The following is a 22,611-nucleotide window of genomic DNA, read 5'->3' as shown; positions in this document are numbered from 1 at the left end:
CCTTGCAGAATACGAACCATCCACAAGCACCCTTTGCCTTCTGTGGGAAGTCAATTCTGGACCCACAAAGCAAGGTCTCCTTGGATCCCATACCTCATTACTTTCTGAAGGAGCCTCGCATGGGGAACCTTATCAAATGCTGTGGTGAACTACATACACCTGTCTGGACATGCACCCCCCCCCCCCCCCCCCCCGCTGCTCCTGTGGCTCCTCCCCCAGACCCCTATATAAAGGCAATTGGAGGCACTGCTCCTCCCTCAGTCTCCAGGATGTTGTGTGGTGGTCTCTTGCTGATGACAGTGCTTCCTTCCAGCTAATAAAAGCCTATCCCGACTCACGTCTCCGAGGGTTATTGATGGTGCATCAAATGCCTTACTGAATCCATATACACTACATCCACTGCTCTACCTTCATGATGTGTTCTGATACATCTTCGGAGAATTCAATCAGGTTCATGACCTGCCCTTGACAAAGCCATGCTGACTAGCCCTAATCAGACTGTGTCTCTCTAAATTCTCATGAATCCTGCCTCTCAGGATCTTCTCCAACAACTTGCCCACCGCTGAAGTAAGATTCCCTGGTCTTTAATTTCCTGGGCTATCTCTACTCCCTTTGTTTAGCATGTCGTGCTGGACTTCCAGCATCTGCAGAACCTCTTTATGTTGTAAGACATCAGCAAGGCGAAGTCCTGCACAAGCTCGAGGGTCACCGGGAGCCGGGATGAATCGGCGTTCAACAAGTGACCCCGTGGCTGTCGCGGCGACGCCTCCAGCGGGCGGGTTTGCGGAGGGCACCGGCGGCGTAGGTGTGAATTCCCGGAAGAAAGTTTTGACGGGAGGGCGGAGTCGTAGGGGAAATTCAGCTCCCTTCCAGTAAATAGCAAGTCGAGCAGGGGGAGAGAGAGAGAGAAGTTGCGGGGGATCGGCGGTAGCGGTGAGTACGGTTTTCAGTCCACACTTTGAGCCTGACCCCGCCGTGTCGAGTTTGTGGACCCGAGAGAGAGGGAATCACGCCAGTGAGCTTCAAACCGGAATTTCGTGCGTGTCCGCGGGCTGTGACCTTTCAAGTCCTCTGGCCGGAGCCACTCTGTAAGCTGATCTGTGTTAGACCGCTCGGCTGCGTGTTAAATCGGGACTCCGGGCGCCGCAGATACAGACCGATCCGGGGTTGAGTGTCTGGGGGAGGCTGGGGCTCTGAGCTTGGCCTAGACCGTCCTCCCCGACTTCTTAGAGAAATCATCATTGACCAGCGGGTAGCGCACGGTCAGACACTTAGCAGGAAGCCTTCTACAAGTGGGCATCATACGGGTTCGGTCCTGATGAAAGGTCTCGGCCAGAAACGTCCCCTCCCTAGATGCTGCCTGACCTGCTGAGTTCTTCCAGCCCTTTGTGTGTGTGTGTTACTCAAGTTTTCCGTATTTTCGGAAGTTCTTGGTTGTTCCCAAACAACGATCTTGGGCTGAGCCCCCAGTGTCGCCCCAGTGTTGGTTGGTTACCTATACGGACGAGGATTAAATTAGAAACAATGGAAAATCTGCAGATGCTGGAAATCCTAGCTCAATTAAGTAGTGTAAACGGGTTACCCAGCAGAAACCCATTGCTGCCTGGTTCGGCGCTATTAAAGCAGGTAAAGCCCTTTCCTTCTGTGGTGAAGTACATATACCTGTCAGGACACCCCCCCCCCCACTGCTCCTGTGGCTCCTCCCACAGACCCCTGTATAAAGGCGGTTGGAGGCACTGCTCCCCCCTCAGTCTCCAGGATGTTGTGTGGTGGTCTCTTGCTGCTGATGGTGCTTTCTTCCAGCTAATAAAAGCCTATCTCGACTCGGTGACGCACCATCACCTTCATAGAGCACAACTACAAGGGGCGTCCCATTATCAAGGGCCCCCACCATCCAGGTCATGCTGCCGTCAGGAAGGAGATACAGGAGTCTGAGGTCCCACGCCACCAGGTTCAGAACAGTTATTACCCCTCAAACATGAGGCTCCTGAACCAGCGTGGAGAACTTCACTCACTCCAGCACTGAACTGATTCCACAACCCACAGGCTGTGGAATCAAGGAGTCTACATCTCATGTCGTGAACATTATTTATTAATTACTTGCACAGTTTGCCTTCTTTTGGTCATCATTTGCTTGTCAGTCTTTATTTGTGGGCAGTTTTTCATCGATTCTGTTGTATTTCTCTGCTCTACTGTGAATGCCCGCAAGAAATCGAGTCTCAGGCCGGTATCTGATGACACATACATTAGATTCAACGTTATTGTCGTTGTGCCGAGTACAGATACAAAGCCAGTGAAATGCACTTAGCATCTAACCACAAGTGAAAAAGAATAGTGTTATTTACAAACTAACTGTGAATAAAAAGTAAGTACTACAGCACACAGATACAAAAGTACTGAGACAGTACAATATGGGGGCAATACTGCTTAGCGCTGTGATGTGAGGTTCAGCAGGGTCACAGCCTCAGGGAAGAATCTCTTCCTGTGCCTGCTGGTGTGGGAGCGGAGGCTCCTGTAGCGCCTACTGGATGGGAGGAGAGTAAAAAGTCCACGGTTAGGGTGAGATGCATCCTTAAAAATGCTTTTCGCCCTGCCCAGGCAGCGTTTATGGTAGATGTTCTCACTGGTGGGCAATTGGGTGCTGATAATCCACTGGGCAGTTTTCACCACCCGCTGGAGTGCTTTGCGATCCGATACGGGACAATTGCCACACCACACTGAGATGCAGTTGGTGAGTCTGCTCTCAATGGCACAGCAGTAAAAGTCCGTCAGTATCCTGGCACAGGCGTGAGCTTTCTTGATGCTCCACAGGAAACACATACTTTAATAATAAATTTACTTTGAACACGAGCTGCCTGTGGCACGATTGCATGAATTGTCCTTTTGTGCTGCTTTTCACGTTAAGGCAGGATAAGAGATTTCAGGGGATGCAGAGCAAGAAACTGTGAGAACTGGATGGGTCAGGCAGCAACTGTGGAGGGAAAGGGACATCTGCAGTCTCTTGTACCTCCAACTGATTTCAGGGGTACCACAATAGACTCCTCTACATTGAAGTTTTACTTGAAGCGAAGGCTTACAATTGCTGCGTGTGAAGGTTGGAACACATTGAGGGAGAGGGAAAGGTCTACTCCTAAGGTGCCATTCAGGGTTAGGATAAAACGGTGCTAGGAAAATGTCACAGTGAGCCAACTTTATAGGATTATGAGGGACGTAGATACAGGAGACAGCCAGTGCCTTTTTTTTCCTAGTGTAAGAGGGGGTAAGTTCAAAGGGTGGTGTGCAGGGTAAGTTTTTCTTTTAATTGGAGTGGTGGGTGCCTGGAATTCATTGCTGGGGTGGTGGTGACGGAGATGGATACACCAGGGGCATTAAAGAGGCTCTGAGATAGGCATGTGTGTGTGCAGAGACTGGAGGGAGGGATATTAGCAATGTATAGGCTGAAGGGATTCATTTAATTAAGGTAACAAAGAGCTGGAGGTCAGGCAGAGAAGGGTCTCGGCCCAAAACATCGACTGTTTACACTTTTCCATAGATGCTAAGTTCCTCCAGCATTTTGTGTGCATTACCCTGGATTTTCAGCATCTGCAGAATCTCTTGTGTCTAGTTGGAGTTAGGTATTTAATTACTAGTTTAATTGGGTTCAGCACAGCATTGTGAAGGGCTTATTCCGGTGCTTTACTGCTCCATGGGTCATTGGAAATGGTGGCGTCCCTTGGACCTGATCACAAAATGATGTCACAAGTGCGAGAAAAGAGCAGCAAATCCCGCCAAGTGACCAAATCATTCCCACGCTTCCCATGACCCCGAGAATAATGTGCAGGGAAAGAATGCGAATGGGAATGCTCGGAGATGGAGCCTTCCAAGCTGTGGTGGCCTCGTGCATGTGATCACTGTCTGGTAGGGTGGGGGAGGAGGGTTACCGCACAGGATCGAAATGAGCTGCAGAGAGTTGTAAACTCAGTCAGTTCCATCATGGGCACTGGCCTCCCCAGTATCCAGGACACCTTCAAGATGCCATGCCTCAAAAAGGCAGTGTCCATCTTTAAGGGCCCCATGACCCAGGACATGCCCTCTTCTCATTGCTACCATCAGGAAGGAAGTGCAGGAGCCTGAAGACACACAATCAACAATTCAGAAACAGTTTCTTTTTCATCCAAGCAAAGACATTCTTACCATAGAGGGAGTACAGAGAAGGTTCACCAGATTGATTCCTGGGATGGCAGGACTTTCATAAGAAGAAAGACTGGATCGACTGGGCTTATACTCACTGGAATTTATAAGATTGAGGGGGGATCTTATTGAAACGTATAAAATTCTAAAGGGATTGGACAGGCTAGATGTAGGAAGGTTGTTTCCGATGTTGGGGAAGTCCAGAACGAGGGGTCACAGTTTAAGGATAAAGGGGAAGCCTTTTAGGACCGAGATGAGGAAAAACTTCTTCACACAGAGAGTGGTGAATCTGTGGAATTCTCTGCCACAGGAAACGGTTGCGGCTGGTTCATTGGCTATATTTAAGAGGAAGTTAGATATGGCCCTGTGGCTAAAGGGATCAGGGGGTATGGAGAGAAAGCAGGTACAGGGTTCTGAGTTGGATGATCAGCCATGATCATACTGAATGGCGGTGCAGGCTCGAAGGGCCGAATGGCCTACTCCTGCACCTATTTTCTATGTTTCTATGTTTCTTCCCCTCTGCCATCTGATTTCTGAATGCACATTGAACCCATGAACACTACCTCACTACTTTTTTAATTTCTAATTTTGCACAACTTACTTAATTTAACCATTTAATATATATATATATATATATATATATACTCAGCGTAATACACATTTTTTCTATTGTTATATGTTGCATTGTACTGCTGCCACAAAGTTAATAAATTCCACGACATATAGGTGCATGGAGCTTAGAAAAGTGGAGGGCCATGGGTAACCCTAGATAATTTCTGAAGTAAATACATGTTCGACACAGCATCGTGGGCCAAAGGACCTGTATTGTGCTGTCGGTTTTCTGTATTTCTATGCCAGTGATATTAAACCTGATTTTGATTTTGATGATGAACATAGATTTTCTCTCATACACACACACACACACACACACACACACACACACACACACACACACACACACACACACACACACACACACACACACACACACACACACACACACACACACACACACACACACACTCCCTCCCTCCCTCCCTCCCTCCCTCTCTCAGGGAACTGGTTTCTGCCACAGCAGACTGATGAACTAACCCTTTGATGTACACAGACTGAACACTGAACTGCCTTGTAGAGTGGCTGTTCAGCTCTGGGAGCTCTTGGCATGAGGATAATGGACTGTGCGCAGAAAGGGTGATGACGTGCTCAAATCTAATCCTTCCTTTCAGACGCCATTCACATTTCGATTCTCCTGTCTGCCCACAATCTCTAGTTTGTGACTCCGTGTTGGTGACGAATTGTGTTTGCAACCTCGTGGAGAATAGAAAGCCCTTGCCAAGTCAGGAATTTGGATTCAGCATTCTTTATTACATGTACATCGAAACGTACAGCGAAATTTGCCACTTTTATTAGCAACTGACACAACCTAAGGATGTAGCTGGGCGGGCAACCCATTGGTGTTGGCACTCATTCTGATGCCAGTGTAGCGTGCCTACAATGCTCGACAGGACTAAGTAGAGCAGAACGATCAAGAGGACAACAGCAGTGAAACAAGCCCTGTTCTCCGTCCCTCCGTCCCTCCGTAGTCAGCTCTTCAGGCTTGTGCGTTGGGTTCTGAGGTTTTTAGGGCACTGGAGTTGGGTAATCATTATTTAACGAGTCTCATTGTTTGCTTAGAGTTTAGCGATTATACAAGAGCTGCCTGTGGCATACTATTGCAATTCATTGTCCTTTGGAAGTAACACACACAAAACGTTGGAGGAGCTCAGCAGGTCAGGCATCTTGACTTTGTATTCTTGACTCTAATAATTACAGGAAGGGTTTTGGCTCAAAGCATTGATTCCTTTCTACACGTACTCAGTGACCTGCCACTGATGGTGGCTGAGGCAACGACAATGTTTAAAACACTCAAAATGCTGAAGGTCAGGCAGCATCCATGAAGGGGAACGTGGTCTTGGCCTGAAATGCTGACTGCCTAGTCCCCTCTTGGCCTGCTGAGTTCCTCTAACACTTTGCCTGTGTTGCCCTGGACTTCCAGCAACCGCAGCTTCTTGTACTGCTGAGTACACTGGAGTACTTTGCCTGGGGAAAAAAAAATATGATGTGTATGATGTGAATTCTGTCTTTCCAGTTTGGGCTTTGCATGGACTTGGAACCGAGCAGAACGGCGATAAAAGTCCTGGCAGAGAGGCAGTGGCGGGTTTGGAATTCTGACAGTAAGTGCCGCGGATCTTGGTGATTCCTGGGAACCTTTCCGTAGTGACTTGCCAACTCGCCTAAAGGCACAGCACTTACAAGAAGAGGTGGGGCCGCACAGTCGCTTCGCAGTTAGCGCAGCACTGTTACAACAGATAGGGCTCAATTCCTGCCACTGTCTGTAAGGAGGGTGTACACTCCTCCTGTGACCGTGTGGGTTTCCTCCGCCTACTCCGGCTTCACTGCATCCCAGAGGTGTGTGGCTAATTGGTCACATGGGTGTTACTGTGTGGCATGGGTATTTATCATTGATCTAAATCTTCAGTAGTGTTCTGGGAAAAGCCCTTTGTCACACACTGCAATTAATGCAACCTGTAGACCCTTACTGGCAATATACATTTGTTTCTGCAATCTGTCGTCTGGAAGAAGAAGAAAACGAAAGCCCTCAACTCTGAGAGGAGTCATCGGGACGCCGTCATGACAGATTTTTTTTTTTAGCAGGCTTTCCTATTTTTACGAGACCGAGTTGCTAGCTCGACGCTCAACCCAGCACGGATGGGAAGCGCGCAAAGGAACCGGCTGGATTCGAACCCAGGAGCCTTCGCTCCAAAGTCCGGTGCTGATGCCACTACGCCACCAGCCGGCTAAATCTGTCTTACGGGCGCGTGATTATTCTCGACAGAGCTACTGCCATTGCTTTGACTTGGCGTGCCTGTTCAATACAGCCTCTTGCAAACTTTTATAGGCTGATTAAGGATTCGAAGTACATTTATTATCAAAGTATGTCTGCAGTGTACAACCCTGGCATTCGTCTTCCTTGCAGACAGCCATGAAACAAGGAAAACCATGGAACCCGTTCAAAGTAAAACATCAAACCACCAACACGCAAAAGAAGAACAAATCGTGCAAATGGCAAAAAAAGAGAAAAACACAGAATATAAAACATCAAACCACAAAGTTAGCGAGACAGTCCAGGAATGTTCAATCTAGCGCTAACACAGGCACAGTACACTAGTATTTTGCCTGAATGCAGAACTTTGGAACACAGTCTCCAGAAGGCAGCACCTGTCATTAAGGATTCTCACCGTCCGGGACACACTCTCCCGCTCATTACTGCCCTCAGGGAGGAGATTGGATTTGCCGCATTTATTTATCACATAAACGCTGAAAAATCAAAACATACAACAAATGCGTTATTTGCCTCAAACTAAATCAGCGGGGATTGTGCTGGGCAGCCCGCGAGCGTCACAACTCACGAATCCTAACCATTCTTTTTTTGGACTGTGGGAGGAAGCCGGAGCACCCGGAGGAAACCCACGTGGTCACAAGGAGAACGTACAAACTCCTTACAGGAAGAGTCAGAAATCAGACCCTGATCTTATCACTGGCATCGTAATGGTGTTTTGCTAATAACTGCACTATTGTCCCACCCCTAAAAGGGCACAGGAGCCTGAAGACTCACAGTCAGCGAACAGTTTGCTCTGCTTCTCCGCCATCAGGTCCATGATTCCATAAACACTAAGCACTCTTCCCTTTTTGCACGCACTGTCTATTTAATTCTTGTAATCGACAGTCATTTTTACATCTTGCACTGTACATCTGCCACAAAGCAACATATTTCATGGCCCGTGTCAGTGATAACAAATCTGATTCTCATTCTGGATAAAGATACTTTCAAACAAAACCGAAGAAAATCTAACCAAAGTGAAAGCGTTGTAAGACGTTTATAGACGAGTGAAATTGGAGTCGGAAGAAATTCAGATAGCAAGCTATAGTTCTGCTGTGTCAAAGCTGAGCTTCAGGGTAGGTCCATCAGAAATACATGGCGATCGTTGTAGAGTTGTACAATGTGGAATCTGGCCCCTCGGTGTTGCGGAAAAGGTATTGCTCGGACACGAAGGGAGATCGCTTTTGAAAGTCTTTATTATAACATGATACTTATCACGGAGAGCTCAACCTCTTAAAGCAGAGCTCCTGAGACTCTCCCGGAGTACACAGACTTTTCTCATTATACAGACAAAGTGTATGTTATCAAAAGCTTCTCAGCACGTTTGTGAAATACAGCATGCAGGCAGATCACTCCTTTGCTCAGTAATCATGTCTTAGCACAGTAAAAAAAATATATATAATCAGGTTACTGTTTTCTTTATCTATTCAAAGCTACTTCTGCCTACAACCTTGAAGCCGGGACAATTGCACAGGTCGGCTATTAAAAAAAAAGAACACTTTGATTACTCCCTCTCAGGCTAGTTAGCCCTTTACAGCAGTCCTGCAGAAGCATTTTAAGGGTGCTGTAAAAAAACTCTTTAACCCCTTAGTATCTAGCTAGTAACAAAATTTCTTCCACACTTGGTCTAATGACCATTATATAATAATCATATAATGCCTATATGAGTTATCAGGCCTTTGCCTGTGTTTGGCCCATATCTCTCAAAGACCTTACCTATCCATGTAATCGCCTAACTACCTTCTTATATATTGTAATTGTACCTGCATCTAACAATTCCCCTGGCTGCTGATCTCCGGGGATTTTCATGCACAACAGCCTCTAGAGTTTCCGGTGAATAGTGTGAAAAACAAAAAAACATCCAGCCATTTCAATTCCTGCCCCGACTCCGACATGTCGGTCCCTGGCCGACTCTGCTGCCACTCTTAGGGACGACAACAGGAAATGAATCTGGGCCGCTGGAACTGGTAAGCATTGTGCTAACCACTAACCACCAACACTACTGTGCACCTCAGGAAGCGTCTCCACCCAAAATGCCAACTGTTTATTAACTTGCATAGATGCTGCCTGACCTGCCGTGTTCCTCCAGCATTCTGTGGGTGGGAAAAAATTAATTATGCATCCAATTATCTATTTATTTATTTTTCTCTGCGGGTGAAAATGCCTTGTTAATGAGAGAGGTCAGAGGAGAACGGCCAGACTGGTTCAAGCTGACAGGAAGGTGACAGTAACTCAAACAACCACACGTTATAACAGCAGAGTGCAGAAGAGCATCTGTGAATACACACATATCTAACCTTGAAGTGATGGGCTACAGCGGCAGGCGGCCACAGACACGCACTCAGTGGCTGCTGGTTCCTAATAAAGTGGCCACTGAGTGAATGTAATTGTGAGAGCCTGATATTGTGTGAATGCTGAATATTGAATCTTGTATGGAGTGCTGGTGGGAGCAGCAATTCCCTAGAGAGGAGGCAGAATGATCTGCATCCTATCATCCTGCCAAGAAGTTTCGCAAGCTCTTTCTTAATTCCTTCCTATGATTTATTTCAGGGTACAAATAATTCTGACAAAATGAATAAACTCCATCAAGAAACAGAGGAGGTTCTGGAGATCATGCATGTAAATGTGGATAAAGTAAAGGACCGGGGAGAGAAACTGGAAGTTCTCGATGAAAGAGCCCAATGTCTGATGGAAGCTGTAAGTAATTTCATTGGTCCCTCTCCAGCATCTGCAGATTTTCTCTTGTTTGTGATATTTCTCTCTGCTTGCTTTTGAAATCTCCATTTACCGTTAACATATAATAAATAATACACCTTTTACTTACTGCCAGTTATGCCGCTAGCATTTGGGGAGCAACGAAGGTGCGCCATCTCTGTCTGTCCACACAGATGTAGAAGGATTCTTCATTGCTGTTTCCTTAACAATTTTTTTGACCAGTCAGCACCGTTAGCCCTGAGCTGAGCCCCCAAACCTGGACAACCGATGGACCACTGTTTGGCATGGGTGACCCTACCAAGAGCCAAAGCAGAGGCCCTGATTCCAGTATGACAGAGTTCCTTACATGGGATGGCACTACTGAACTATATAATCTTTAAAATAATCTGGTATTTTAATTTTTACTATTATTGGGAGCAGCTTTAGATCTAGATTTGTTTAATCATTGGAATTTAAGTTCTCTAGATGCTGTGTTGGCATGTGTCCTTGGATCAATGGCCTAATGATCTAACCATAGCACTGCCACATGAGAACAGCATCAGGGCCATCAGACTGATTAATTCACGTCAACACAATTGTATTTCTAAGCTATATTGACTGTTCTGTTGTCTATCTTACTGTAACATACTATTTATTACAAAAGATTATAATTTGCACATTGCACATTCAGACAAATACGTAACATAAAGGTGTTTACTCATGTATGTGAGGGATGTAAGAAATAAAGTTAATTCAATGTTCCCTCTAATTTGTAATGACCAGTGTGTGTAAAACTTCTGTGCTGTGCAATTTTTTTGCCCAGTGACAACGACGTGAGCACTGAATAATTTCTTAAATAAAAACAGTATAAATAAACCAGTTCTAAAATCTGTAGACAAATCATCGTAAACTCCACGTTGTCAACGCCGTCCACATCAGAAACCGGAAAAGGAAATGTGATTGTGTACGATTGTGAAATATTTATTTATTGTCATTCTTATTACTTGTTTCTTTTTGTATTTGCACCATTTGTCACTCTTTGTGTGTCGTTTTTCGTTAATTCTATTGTACTTCTTTGTTCTGCCGTGAATACCTACAGAAAATGAACCTCAGAGTCATATCTGGTCTCATATACGTACTTTGACAATAACATGAACTTTGATCATATCCCATAGTAAAAGGAACTGATACTAAACCAGCTTCTCTAAAGTTCAATGTTCAAAGTAAATTGATAATCAAAGTACATATATGTCACCATATATAACCCTGAGGTTCATTTTCCTGCGGGCACACTCAATAAATCTATAGAATAATAAGCATAACAGAATCAATGAAAGACCACCCAACTAGAGTGTTCAACCAGAGCGCAGGAGACAACACACTGTGCAAATACAAAAAGAAGAAATAATATTAAGAAACAAATAAGCAATAAATATCGAGAACATGAGATGAAGAGTCCTTGAAAGTGAGTCCATGGGTTGTGAAGGGGCAAGTGAAGTTGAGTGATGTTATCCCCTTTGTTGAAGAGCCTGATGGTTGAGGGGGTGTAGTAACTATTCCTGACCCTGGTGGTATGGGTCCTGAGGCTCTTGTACCTTTTTTCTGGTGCGGGTCCCTGATCGTGGATGCTACTTTCCTGACAGCGGTGTTGGGATGTTGTCTGGTCCCATGACCCTGTTGTATCCAGCAGTTTCCTGGTAGCAAGTGGAATGAACTGGTTGCATTAGAGGGTATGGGCTGAAAGGAGAGGTCGGAAACTTGGCTTGTTACCTCTGGAAAGTAGGAGACTTAACATGGGACCTGAGAGATGCTTATGAGAGGTAGAGATGGGGCTCAGGTGGCGGGGAGGAGAACCTCTTTCAGGGCCCTTATGGATACAAAGTAATTCAATATTCCAGAAGTCCATGCTTCAAAAGTTCAAAATTCTAAGTGCATTTATGATCAAAGTATGTATATTGGACGGGGGCGGGTGGAGATACAATTCTAGCAAAGGAGGTGTTAGGTGCTTCTTCTCTCCATTAGCCTGTAGGTTACCCTTGGACAAGGTTTAGCACCTTCTTAGTGCCTCCCCCAACCCATTCTGGGTCACGTGAAGCCATGGGAGCAGGTGGTGGATGGTCGTACGAGCAGCTGGTGCAGATCACAAGTCCTGGTTATGTGACCACCATCAGGCAGACAATCTCTGCAGAGTATTGATAATGGCTGGGGTCACCCATCTTGTAAAGACACTGCCCAGAAGAAGGCAATGGCAAACCACTTCTGTAGAAACATTTGCCAAGAACAGCCATGGCCATACGACCATAATCGACCTCATCTTACGACACGGCACACAGTGATGGTGATGATAGATGGGCAGACAGTCAGTATTTTTTTCCCAGGGTAATAATGTCAAGACACGTCAAGTTAGAGGGGGGAAGTTTAATGGAGATGAACAGGGCAAATATTTTTACACAGAGAGTGTCAGGTGCTTGGGCTGCTGGGGCAGTGACGGAAGTCGATTTGGTAGTGGCTCTTAAGAGGCTTTTATATAACTGCAGGAAGCGGAGAGATATGGATCACGTGCAGGCAGAACAGGTTTACTTTGATCAGGCATTGTTTTGAGCGCAGGCACTGTGGGCTCGGGCCTGTTCCTGTGCTGTTCTGTTCCGTGAACTTGCTGGTAACGCCATGTTGCAATTCATTATAAATTTATTTATATTTATTGAGATACAGCGCGGAATGGGCTCTTCCAAACTGTCGAGCCATGCCATGTAACGGTCCCCTGATTTAACCCTAGCCTAATCATGGGGCAATTTACAATGACTAATTAACCTACCAACTGGTAGGTCTTTGGACTGTGGGAGGAAACCAGAGCACCCGGAGGAAACCCACACGGTCACAGGGAGAGCGTGCGGACTCCTCACAGGCAGTAGTGGGAATTGAACCCGGGTTGCCTGTACTGCTGAACACTGCTCTACCGTGCTGCCCCTATAAGTTAAGTGATTTGCGATTGATCTTTTTAGTTTGCCTGATGTTGCTATGGTGATTCTAGGAAATATACTGTACCGTAAAACCAATTTAGAAAAGAACCACAAGACCGCGCCTTGGAGTCAGGTGCCAAAAAGCACAGCAGCACAGTAGCTTAGTGTTTAGCACAACGCCTTACAGTCCCAATGACCCAGGTTCAATTCCTTCTGCTGCCTGTAAGGAGTTTGCACGTTCTTTCCGTGATTGCATGGGTTTCCTCTGGGTGCTCCAGTTTCCCCCCACAGTCCAGAGACTTACCAGTTGGTTGGTTAGTTGCTCTTTATAAATTGTCCTGTGATTAGGCTAGGCGAGGCTCGAAGGGCCGGAAGGCCTATTCTGCACAGTATATCCATAAATAAATAAACAGACAGACTGATGGAAAAGCCCAGCATCGATGGGGAGGAGAGAAACTCTGGATACAGGGCTTTGATTTGAAACATCTCAACTTTTCTTCATCGCTGCTTTTTGACCGCTGAGTTCCTCCAGCAAATCGTCTGTTGCTCTGGATTCCGGCAACTGCAGTTTCTTGTGTCTCTTTGGGGCAGGAACCGAGCTGTAAGAAAAACAGAAATGTAGGTTTGTTTGACCGGTGGCCAAATATTTTAGTTCCCATTCCGACTCATCAGTCCGTGGCCTCCCTCAGGGTGGAGGAGCAACCCCTTATATTTCATTTGGGTATCCTCCAACCTGACAGCATGAATATTGATTTCTCCTTCCTGTAAAAAAAATTCCCTCCCCCTCCTTCTTCCTCTCTTCCATCATCTGGCCTTTGACATCTTCTCACCTGCCTATCATCTCCTCCTGGGTCCCTTCCTCCTTCCCTTTCTATGTGATCCATTCTCCTCTCCTATCAGGTTCCTTCCACTCCAGCCCTTTATCTTTCCCACCCTGTCACCTTTCAGCTAGCCTCCTTCCTCTCCCCCACCCACCTTTTTATTCTGGCATCTCTCCCCATGCTTCTCAGCCCGAAATGTCGACTATTTATTCATTTGCGTAAATGCTGTCTGACTTGACTTCTTTCAGCATTTTGTGTGTTTTGCTACAGATGGAAACATGGAAAACCTACAGCACAGTACAGGCCCTTTGGCCCACAAAGCTGTGCCGAACATGTCCCAACCTTAGAAATTACCTGGGGTAACCCATAGCCCTCTATCTTCCCAAGCTCCATGTACCTATCCAGGAGGCACTTCACGAGGGGTGATTGATAAGTTTGTGGCCTAAGGTGGAAGGAGATGAGTTATATAGCTGGCATTACATGCACATGCAGGTCAACTCTTCGAGTGAAAATGCAGAAAATTTGAAGCTAATAATACACCCCCCTTCTACCTGGGGCCACGAACTTATCAATCACCCCGTTCTGCGGACGACTTCTGGAGGTCCAAGACACTGACTTCTACAGAGAAGGGATCCGTATGCTCCACGACCGCTGGACTACGTGTGTAAATGTAGGGAAAATAAATGTGCTAGTGTTTCTAAAATTGACTCCTTCTACCTTAGGCCACAAACTTATCAATCACCCCTCGTAAAGGATCTCCAGCGTCTGCAGACATCCTTGTGTTTTTGATAACTAGCGTCTGTGGGGTCCTCAAAAGTTTTAAAAACAGGAAATGACTTCAAACTTAATTACAAATATGTATTTAAGGGAAATGTACAGAGATATCCGTATTTGCTGCTCCACTTGGGAGAGACCAGAATCAGGTTTAATAACATCAGGTCGTAAAATTTGTTAACTATGTAAATAAAATAGTTAAATTGAGTAGTGCAAAAGAAATAAAAAAAAGTAGTGAGGTCATGTTCACGAGTTCAATGTCCATTCCAAAATCTGATGGCAGGGAAGAAGTTGTTCCTGAATCGTTTAGGCTCCTGCACCTCCTTCCTGATGGTAGCAATGAGAAGGGGGCATGTCCTGGGTGATGGGGATCCCTAATGAAGCATTGCTTCTTGAAGATGTCCTGGATACTACTGAGGCTAGTGCCCATGAAAGAGCTGACTAACTTTTCAACACTCTGCAGCTTATTTCAATCCTGTGCGGTAGACTCCCCCCAACCCCCAATAACCAGACGGTGACGCAGCCAGTCAGAATACTCTCCACGGTGTATTTGTAGAAATTTGTGAGTGTTTTAGGTGACATACCAAATCTCCCCAAACTCCTAATGAAGTACAGCAGTTCACTTTTTGCACCACATTTCAGTCTCTGCAGTCTCTTGTGCTTGCATTTAAGACACTATTAAATAATGTAAACATGAAATTCTGTAGATTCAGGAAAATTCAGAGTATCAAACACAAAATGCTGGAGGAACTCAGCAGGGCAGCCAGCAGCCATGGAGAGGGAAAGAACTGTAGTCATTTTGGGCTAAGACCCTTCATCAGAATTGGAAAGGAAGTGGGGTACCTGATTGGGGAATGGAAAAGGAAAGAATTGGGGGAGGGGAGTCCACCTCGTTAATACAAATATCTAACCAGCCAATCACATTACAGCAACTCAATGCATAAAAGCATGCAGACATGGTCAAGAGGTTTCAGTTGTTGCTCTGACTGAACATCAGAATTGGGAAGAAAATCACAAACATGAGTAAATATGCAGATGTTGGAAATCAAAAGCAGTACACACAAAATGCTGGAGGACTCCAGCAGGTCAGGCAGCATCCATGGAAAAGAGTAAATAGTTGATTTTTTGGGCTAGGACTTTTCTGTGTAGTCTGCAACCTGAAGAGTGATCAAAGTAACTGTGGGATGATTGTTGGTGGCAGACAGAGTGGTTTGGGTATCTCAGAAACAGCCGATCTCCTGGGATTTTTCACGCTCACAGTCTCTAGAGTTTACTGAGAGTGGTGTGGAAAACAAAAGAAGTCCTGCGAGCTGTAAAATGTCTTGTTAATGAGAGAGGTGAGAGGAGAATGGCCAGACTGGTTCAAGCTGACAGGAAGGGGACAGTAACTGTAATAACAACAGTAGTGCGCAGAAGGGCATCTCTGAACACGCAACACATCGAACCTTGAAGTGGACCTTGCGTATAGGAGTTGGGATGCAATGTTAAAATTGTACAAGGCATTGGTGAGGCTGAATTTGAGGTATTGTGTACAGTTCTGGTCACCGAATTATAGGAAAGATGTCAGAGAGTACAGAGAAGATCTACTAGAATGTTACCTGGGTTTCTGCACCTGAGTTACAGAGAAAGGTTGAACAAGTTAGGTCTTTATTCTTTGGAGCGTAGAAGGTTGAGGGGGGACTTGATAGAGGTATTTAAAATTATGAGGGGGATAGATGGAGTTGACGTGGATAGGCTTTTTCCATTGAGAGTAAGGGAGATTCAAACAAGAGGACACGAGTTGAGAGTTAGGGGGCAAAAGTTTAGGGGTAACACAAGGGGGAATTTCTTTACTCAGAGAGTGGTAGCTGTGTGGAACGAGCTTCCAGTAGAAGAGGTAGAGGCAGGCTTGATTTTGTCATTTAAGGTAAAATTGGATAGGTAAATGGACAGGAAAGGAATGGAGGATTATGGGCTGAGTGCAGGTCGGTGGGACTAGGTGAGAGTAAGCGTTCAGCATGGACTAGAAGGGCCGAGATGGCCTGTTTCCGTGCTCTAATTGTTATATGGTTAATTGGATGGGCTTTGGCAGCAGAAGTCCAAACTGGGTTCCACTCCTCAACCTAATAAAGTGGCACAGGGTGTATTTGTGATTATCCCAGAACACGATCTTTATAAAACTATGTTAGTAATCAACCTGGGTACTTTACTGATTGCTAATGTTACGTGTTGATCTCCGCAGGGCAAAACTTTCCAGAGGTCAGCCAAAGTCGTGGCTCAGCAAGAAAAGAATAACAATAGGAAGTGGAAGCTGATTGTGGGAGGAGCTGTCATCCTTGTTGTCCTCATCGTCATTATCATCATCATCGTTTTCAGCGTACCATCTCAATGACCCTCACCTCCACTCAGTCCTTCCCCAAGTCCGGACCAGAAGCAATAAACATTGGAGTCAAAAAGCAAATAAAAACACCACAAACTGCACACGTTGGAAATCTGCAATAAAATCAGAAACTTCAGGAGACACTCCGCAGGTCAGGCTGTATCTGTGGAGAGAGAGAAACATGGTTAACGTTTCAACGGTTTTAAAACTATTTCCAGCAACCTTTGTGATCTGGACCGCTTTTCTTTTCTTACTGGATTGAAAATCATTATCAGAATTTGTCATTAGAGACATCTTCTGTGTGAGCTGCCTTAACTGTGGTACCGAGAAACCAAAATAGAGCAAGGATTGACAGCTAACATGGTTTTATTGTGACCTATAATTTTTTTATTATTTATCCATGACAAACTTTGTATTAAAAATAATATATCAAATTTTTACCCTGATGGAGCATGATCAATTCTTCTGTTTTGTTTCTGTCTCTGTACGGAGAGAACGCACACCAAGTATGTGACACTGTACTGGTACCAAGATTCGAGATAGTTTTGTGCCATTCTTCAGTATGTGAATGGGGAGGAGAGCAAAATGGTTGTTGCTCTGGATCTGATGCAGCAGAAAAAATCCCCAACAAGCATAAAGAACACAATTAAAATAAAACAAACACTATAAAGAAAACACACACACACGCACGCACGCACGCACGCACGCACGCACGCACACACACACACACACACACACACACACACACACACACACACACACACACACACACAATGCTGGAGGAACTCAGCAGGTCAGTCAGCATCAATGGAGAGTAATAAACAGTTGATGCTTCGGGCCCAGACCTTTCATCAGGACTGGAAATGAAAGGGAAGAAGGCAGAATTCTGTTTGGGTAGCCTCCAACCTGATGGCATGAGCATCAATTTCTCCCATTTTCGGTAATTCTCCCCCTCCTCATTCTTTCCCTTTTCAATTCCTCCTCTTGGTTCTGCTCTTACCCCTTCTCCTTATCTGCCTTTCACCCTCCTCTGGTGATCATCATTCCCTTTCTCCCATGGTCCACTCTCCTCTCCTATCAGATTCCTCCTTCTTCAGCCCTTTACTTTTTCCACCTATCACCTCTCAGCTTCTAATTTCCCCTCACCCTAGCTTCACTTATCACCTGCCAGCTTGTACTCCTCCCCCTCCCCCTCACACTCCCATTCTGGCTTCTTTCTCCTCCCTTTCCATCTCTAAGGAAGGGTCTTGGCCCGATATGCTGACTCTTTATTTCTCCCCGTAAATGCTGCCCGACCTGCGGAGTTCCTTCAGTGCTTTCTGTTGCTCTGGATTTCCAGCATCCGCAGAATCTTGTGTTTATCAATAAATATCTCCCGCACGTACGAAGAAGCGGCCTGGATGCTTGTTAGTGTAGAGAACTGATGATACCGTAAAGCTCTCCCAGTATGTCCTTGGCGTCAGTGCTCAGTTGTAAGGGGGGAGGTGGAAGAGATGCAGACAGTGGTGATAAACACAATATTAAACTCCCTGTGCAGGCAACATGGCTGGGTTTCAACTGCACAATGCATGAAGAGTCCTGCAGCAACTTTTGTCAATGTTCACACAGGGTTCCTCTCTCCTGGACTTATCAATCATTATGATTTGACACGAAAGAGCTGATTGTGGACTTCAGGAAGGTTAAGACGAAGGAACACATACCAATCCTCACAGAGGGATCTGAAGTGGAGAGAGTGAGCAGCTTCAAGTTCCTGTGTGAGGATCGCTGAGGACTTAACCTGGTCCCAATATATCAATATAAAGAAGGCAACTAAACTTCATTAGGAGTCTAAAGAGATTTGGTATGTCAACACATACACTCAAAAATTTCTACAGATGTACTGTGCATCACTGTCTGGTATGGAGGGGGGTGGTTACTGCACAGGACTGAAAGAAGCTGCAGGGGGTCGTAAATTTAGTTGGTTCCATCTTGGGTACGAGCCTACAAAGTACCTAAGATATCTTCAGGAAGCGGTGTCTCGGAAAGGCAGTGTCTATTATTAAGGACCTCCAGCCCCCAGGGCATGCCCTTTTCTCACTGTTACCCTCAATATATAGTAAAAAAGTGAGGTAGTGTTCAGGGGTTCAACTTCAGAGATACAGCACGGTAACAGGTCCTCCCAGCCCAATCAACCCATGCTGCCCAATTGCACCCACGTGACCAATTAGCCGAGTAGCCTGCACATCTTTGGAATGTGAGAGGGAACCAGAGTGCCCAGAGGAAACCCAAGTGGTCAGAGGGAGAATGTGCAAACTCCTTACAGACAGTGGCAGGAGTTGACTACGCCACCCCCAGATTTTATAGTTTGCGAGGGGTGGCAGCAAAGAGTTCCAAAGCCACCAGCACAAAGACAGACAAAAAGGTCAAAAAGTTGAGGGATTAGTCCAAGGAAGCAGTACTCAGATTCAGCCACCTCCCTCCTCAGGATAGAAAGGGGAGAGGAGTTAGAGGAAGAATAGAAATTATTGGTATCGGTACCAAGTTGGGCACGTCTTTTCACCCAGCTTCTCTTAATATGCTTAAAAAAAACACAATTATTCCTCAAAATAAATAAAGTCAATGAGCAAGAAAGATCAGTGTGTGGGGAAAAGTGCTTGCAAATCACTTGCCAGTCATGCCTGGGCCTCTTCAAGCTGAGTCTGGCCAGACACAGGACACAGTGGTTTTGACTAGTCCTTTCTTCTCTCAGCTGTCAGCCAGAGGTACAAAGTGCCCCCGGATTCATCAATCATTAATTCGTCAAAGCAAGTAGTCGCTTTACATCTCTTCTCCTTTGGTAAAGTTTCTGATCAGGATTCTCTAAGCCAACATAATTCCATTGTACCTTTAAGCACGATCATATACTTCCCCGTCACATGGGAGTTTCAGGAGATTTTGCTTGTGGCCTAAAACACTCGAAAACTTCTACAGATGTACTGTGAAGACCACTCTGACTGGCTGCACCACCGTCTGGTATGTGGGGGGACTACTGCACAGGATCGAAGCAAACTGCAGAGAGTTGTAAACTCAGTCATCTCCATCATGGGCACTAGCCTCCGTAGCATCCGGGACAATTTCAAGGAGTGGTGTCTCAGGAAGAAAAAATTCATCATTAAGGACTCCCACCACTCAGGACATGCCCTCTTCTCATTGTTACCATCAGGGAGGAGGTACAGAAGCCTGAAGACACACACTCAGTGATTCAGGAACAGCTCCTTCCCCTCTGCCGTCCAATTTCTAAATGGACATTGAACCCACGAACACTATCTCACTACTTTTTAAATTTCTGTTTTTGCACTACTTATTTTAAGTTAGCAATTTAATATATATGTATGTATGTATATATATATATATTGTAATTCAGTTTTTTCTCCTATATTTATCATATATTGCATTGTATTGCTGCTGCAAAGTTAACAAATTTCACAACACGTGTCGGTGATATTAAACCTGACTCTGATGATTCAAGAATATGTCGCTACCTAAGAGGTGTGACTACTGGCTGGTGAGTCTGTTTACTGAAGTAATCAGTTACAGCAGGACAGGCAGAGCACAAAGTGAGTGAAAATACTGAAACAAATACCAAACCCTGACATTTTCAACCTCTTACTGCTATGGTCAGAATTTCCCACCTGCCTTAAAAAGGCAACAATCATACCAGTGCCTAAGAAGAGTAGTGCGAGCTGCCTTAATGACTATTGCCCAGTAGTACTCACATCTGTGGAGATGAAATGATTTGAGAGGTTGGTCATGGCTAGAATGAACTCCTGCCTCAGCAAGGACCTGGACCCACTACAATTTGCCTATGGCCACAATAGGTCAACGGCAGACACAATCTCAGTAGCTCCTCACACAGCATTAGACCACCTGGACAATACAAACACCCATGTCAGGATGCTGTTCATTGACTATAGCTCAGCATTTAACCCCATCAGTCCCACAACCCTGATCAATAAGTTACAGAACCTGGGCCTCTGTACCTCCCTCTGTAATTGGAACCTGGACTTCCTAACCAGAAGACCACGATCTGTGTGGTTTGGTGATAATATCTCCTCCTTGCTGACGATCAATACTGGTGCACCTCAGGGCTGTGTGCTTAGCCCTCTGCTCTGCTCTCTATATACCCATGACTGTGTGGGTAGGCATAGCTCAGATACCATCTATAAATTTGCTGATGATACAGTCATTGTTGGTAGAATCTCAGATGACGATGAGAGGGCATACAGGACTGAGAGTGGAGAGGTGTCGCAGCAACAACCTGGCACTCAATATCAATAAAACGAAAGAGTTGACTGTGAACTTCAGGAAGGGTGAGAAGAGGGAACATGAACCAATCCTCAAAGAGGGAGCAGAAGTGGAGAGATTGAGCAATTTCAAATTCCTGGGTGTCAAGATCTTGGAGGATCTAACCTGGTCCCCATAACAATGCAGCTATTGAGAAAACATTGGCTATATTTCATTAGGAGTTTGAAGAGATTTGACTTGTCAATTAAAACACTCAAAAACTTCTTTAGATGTACCACGGATAGCATTCTGGCAAGTGGCATTACTGTCTGGCACGGGGGTGTGAGAGGGGGTGGAGGGCGGGGGGTGAAGCCACTGTTTAGGACCAAAAGAAGCTACAGAAAGTCATAAAACTAGTCAGCTCCATCTTGGATACTAGCCTCTGTAGTGTCCAAGTCATCTTCAAGGAGCGGTGCCTCAGAAAGGTGGCGTCCGTTACTAAGGACCTCCACCGCCTGGGGACGTGCCCTCTTCTCATTGTTACTGTCAGGAAGGAGGAACAGGAACCTAAAGGTACACACTCAGCCATTCAGGATCAGCTTCTCCCCCTCTGCCATCCGATTTCTAAATGGACATTGAACCCATGAACACTACCTCACTATCTTTAAAATATGCAGTATTTTATTTCTATTTGTGCATTATTTTAATCTATTCTATATATACTTGCTGTAATTGATTTACTTATTTATTTTTTTCTATGTTATCATGTATTGCATTGAATTGCTGCTGCTAAGTTAACAAATTTCACGACACATGCTGGTGATAATACACCCGATTCTGAATACTAAACACCCGACAGCTAGCCGGAGTCATTTTCCCACGGTGGAAATGATCATTTTAAGGCATACGGTGGAAGAACAGGGGGAGTGTCTGTAAGGAGACTGTATGTTCTCTGTGCGACCGCGTGGGCTTCCTCCCACATTCCAAAAATACACACGGGTCGGGGGTAGTATGCTGTGCACTGCAGCACAGAAAAACAGGCCCTTTGGCCCTTCTAGTCCATGCTATATTGTTAGTCTGCTGAGTCCCATTGACCTGCACCTAGCCAGAGATTGGCCCTCCATATCCCTCCCATCCATGTACTTATCCAAACTTCTCATAAGTACTAAACTGAACCGGTATCCACCACTTCCTCGTTCCACACTCTCACCACCCTCTGGGTGGAGACGTTCCCCTTAAATATTTCACCCTGCACCCTTAACCTATGACCTCCCATTCTAGTTTCACCCAACCTCAATGGAAAAAGCCACTGGCGTCGGAAGAACAGTATGCTCACCAGCCGCCCCCCCCCCCCCCCCAGCACATCCTCAGACTATGTTTGCTGTTGACACAAATGATGCATTTCACTGTATATTTTGTTGTTCTGATGTATCTACAACAACGTTAATTTAATCTTTAATCCTTATGTGCTATTAAATGAGCTATCTGGAAGGAAAATGTGTGACATTCAAGGAGGGAGTTTATGATGAATGCTTGCACTTCACCCTGCCTTTTACCTGATGTACTTTCACACCCACCCTCCCCTTTGTATAGCGAGTCCTTACAGGGTCATTCCAGCGTGACACACTCCTTGATAAGTGAACAATCGTGCAGGAAATTTAAGTTATTTCT

General features: G+C 45.4%; 1 protein-coding gene across 4 annotated transcripts; it reads left to right on the top strand.

The window, feature by feature from the left end:
- Positions 1-790: 790 nt before the first annotated feature.
- LOC132391157 (synaptobrevin-like) lies at positions 791-17,144 on the top strand. 4 transcript variants are annotated; one of them, XM_059964002.1, is made up of 4 exons: positions 791-933; positions 6,299-6,383; positions 9,641-9,787; positions 16,561-17,144. In XM_059964002.1, exons 3-4 carry the CDS (start codon positions 9,662-9,664, stop codon positions 16,708-16,710), a joined length of 276 nt encoding a protein of 91 aa, XP_059819985.1. In that variant the 5' UTR covers positions 791-933; positions 6,299-6,383; positions 9,641-9,661; the 3' UTR covers positions 16,711-17,144. The 4 variants fall into 4 exon arrangements, with proteins under 4 accessions (XP_059819985.1, XP_059819994.1, XP_059820001.1 ...); XM_059964018.1 differs by lacking the exon at positions 791-933 and adding an exon at positions 963-1,088; XM_059964011.1 differs by lacking the exon at positions 6,299-6,383.
- The last annotated feature ends 5,467 nt before the right edge of the window (positions 17,145-22,611 follow it).

This window comes from Hypanus sabinus, chromosome 1, assembly GCF_030144855.1.
Source record: "Hypanus sabinus isolate sHypSab1 chromosome 1, sHypSab1.hap1, whole genome shotgun sequence".
Taxonomy (NCBI): domain Eukaryota; kingdom Metazoa; phylum Chordata; class Chondrichthyes; order Myliobatiformes; family Dasyatidae; genus Hypanus; species Hypanus sabinus.
This window is presented reverse-complemented; position numbering and strand designations above follow the sequence as displayed.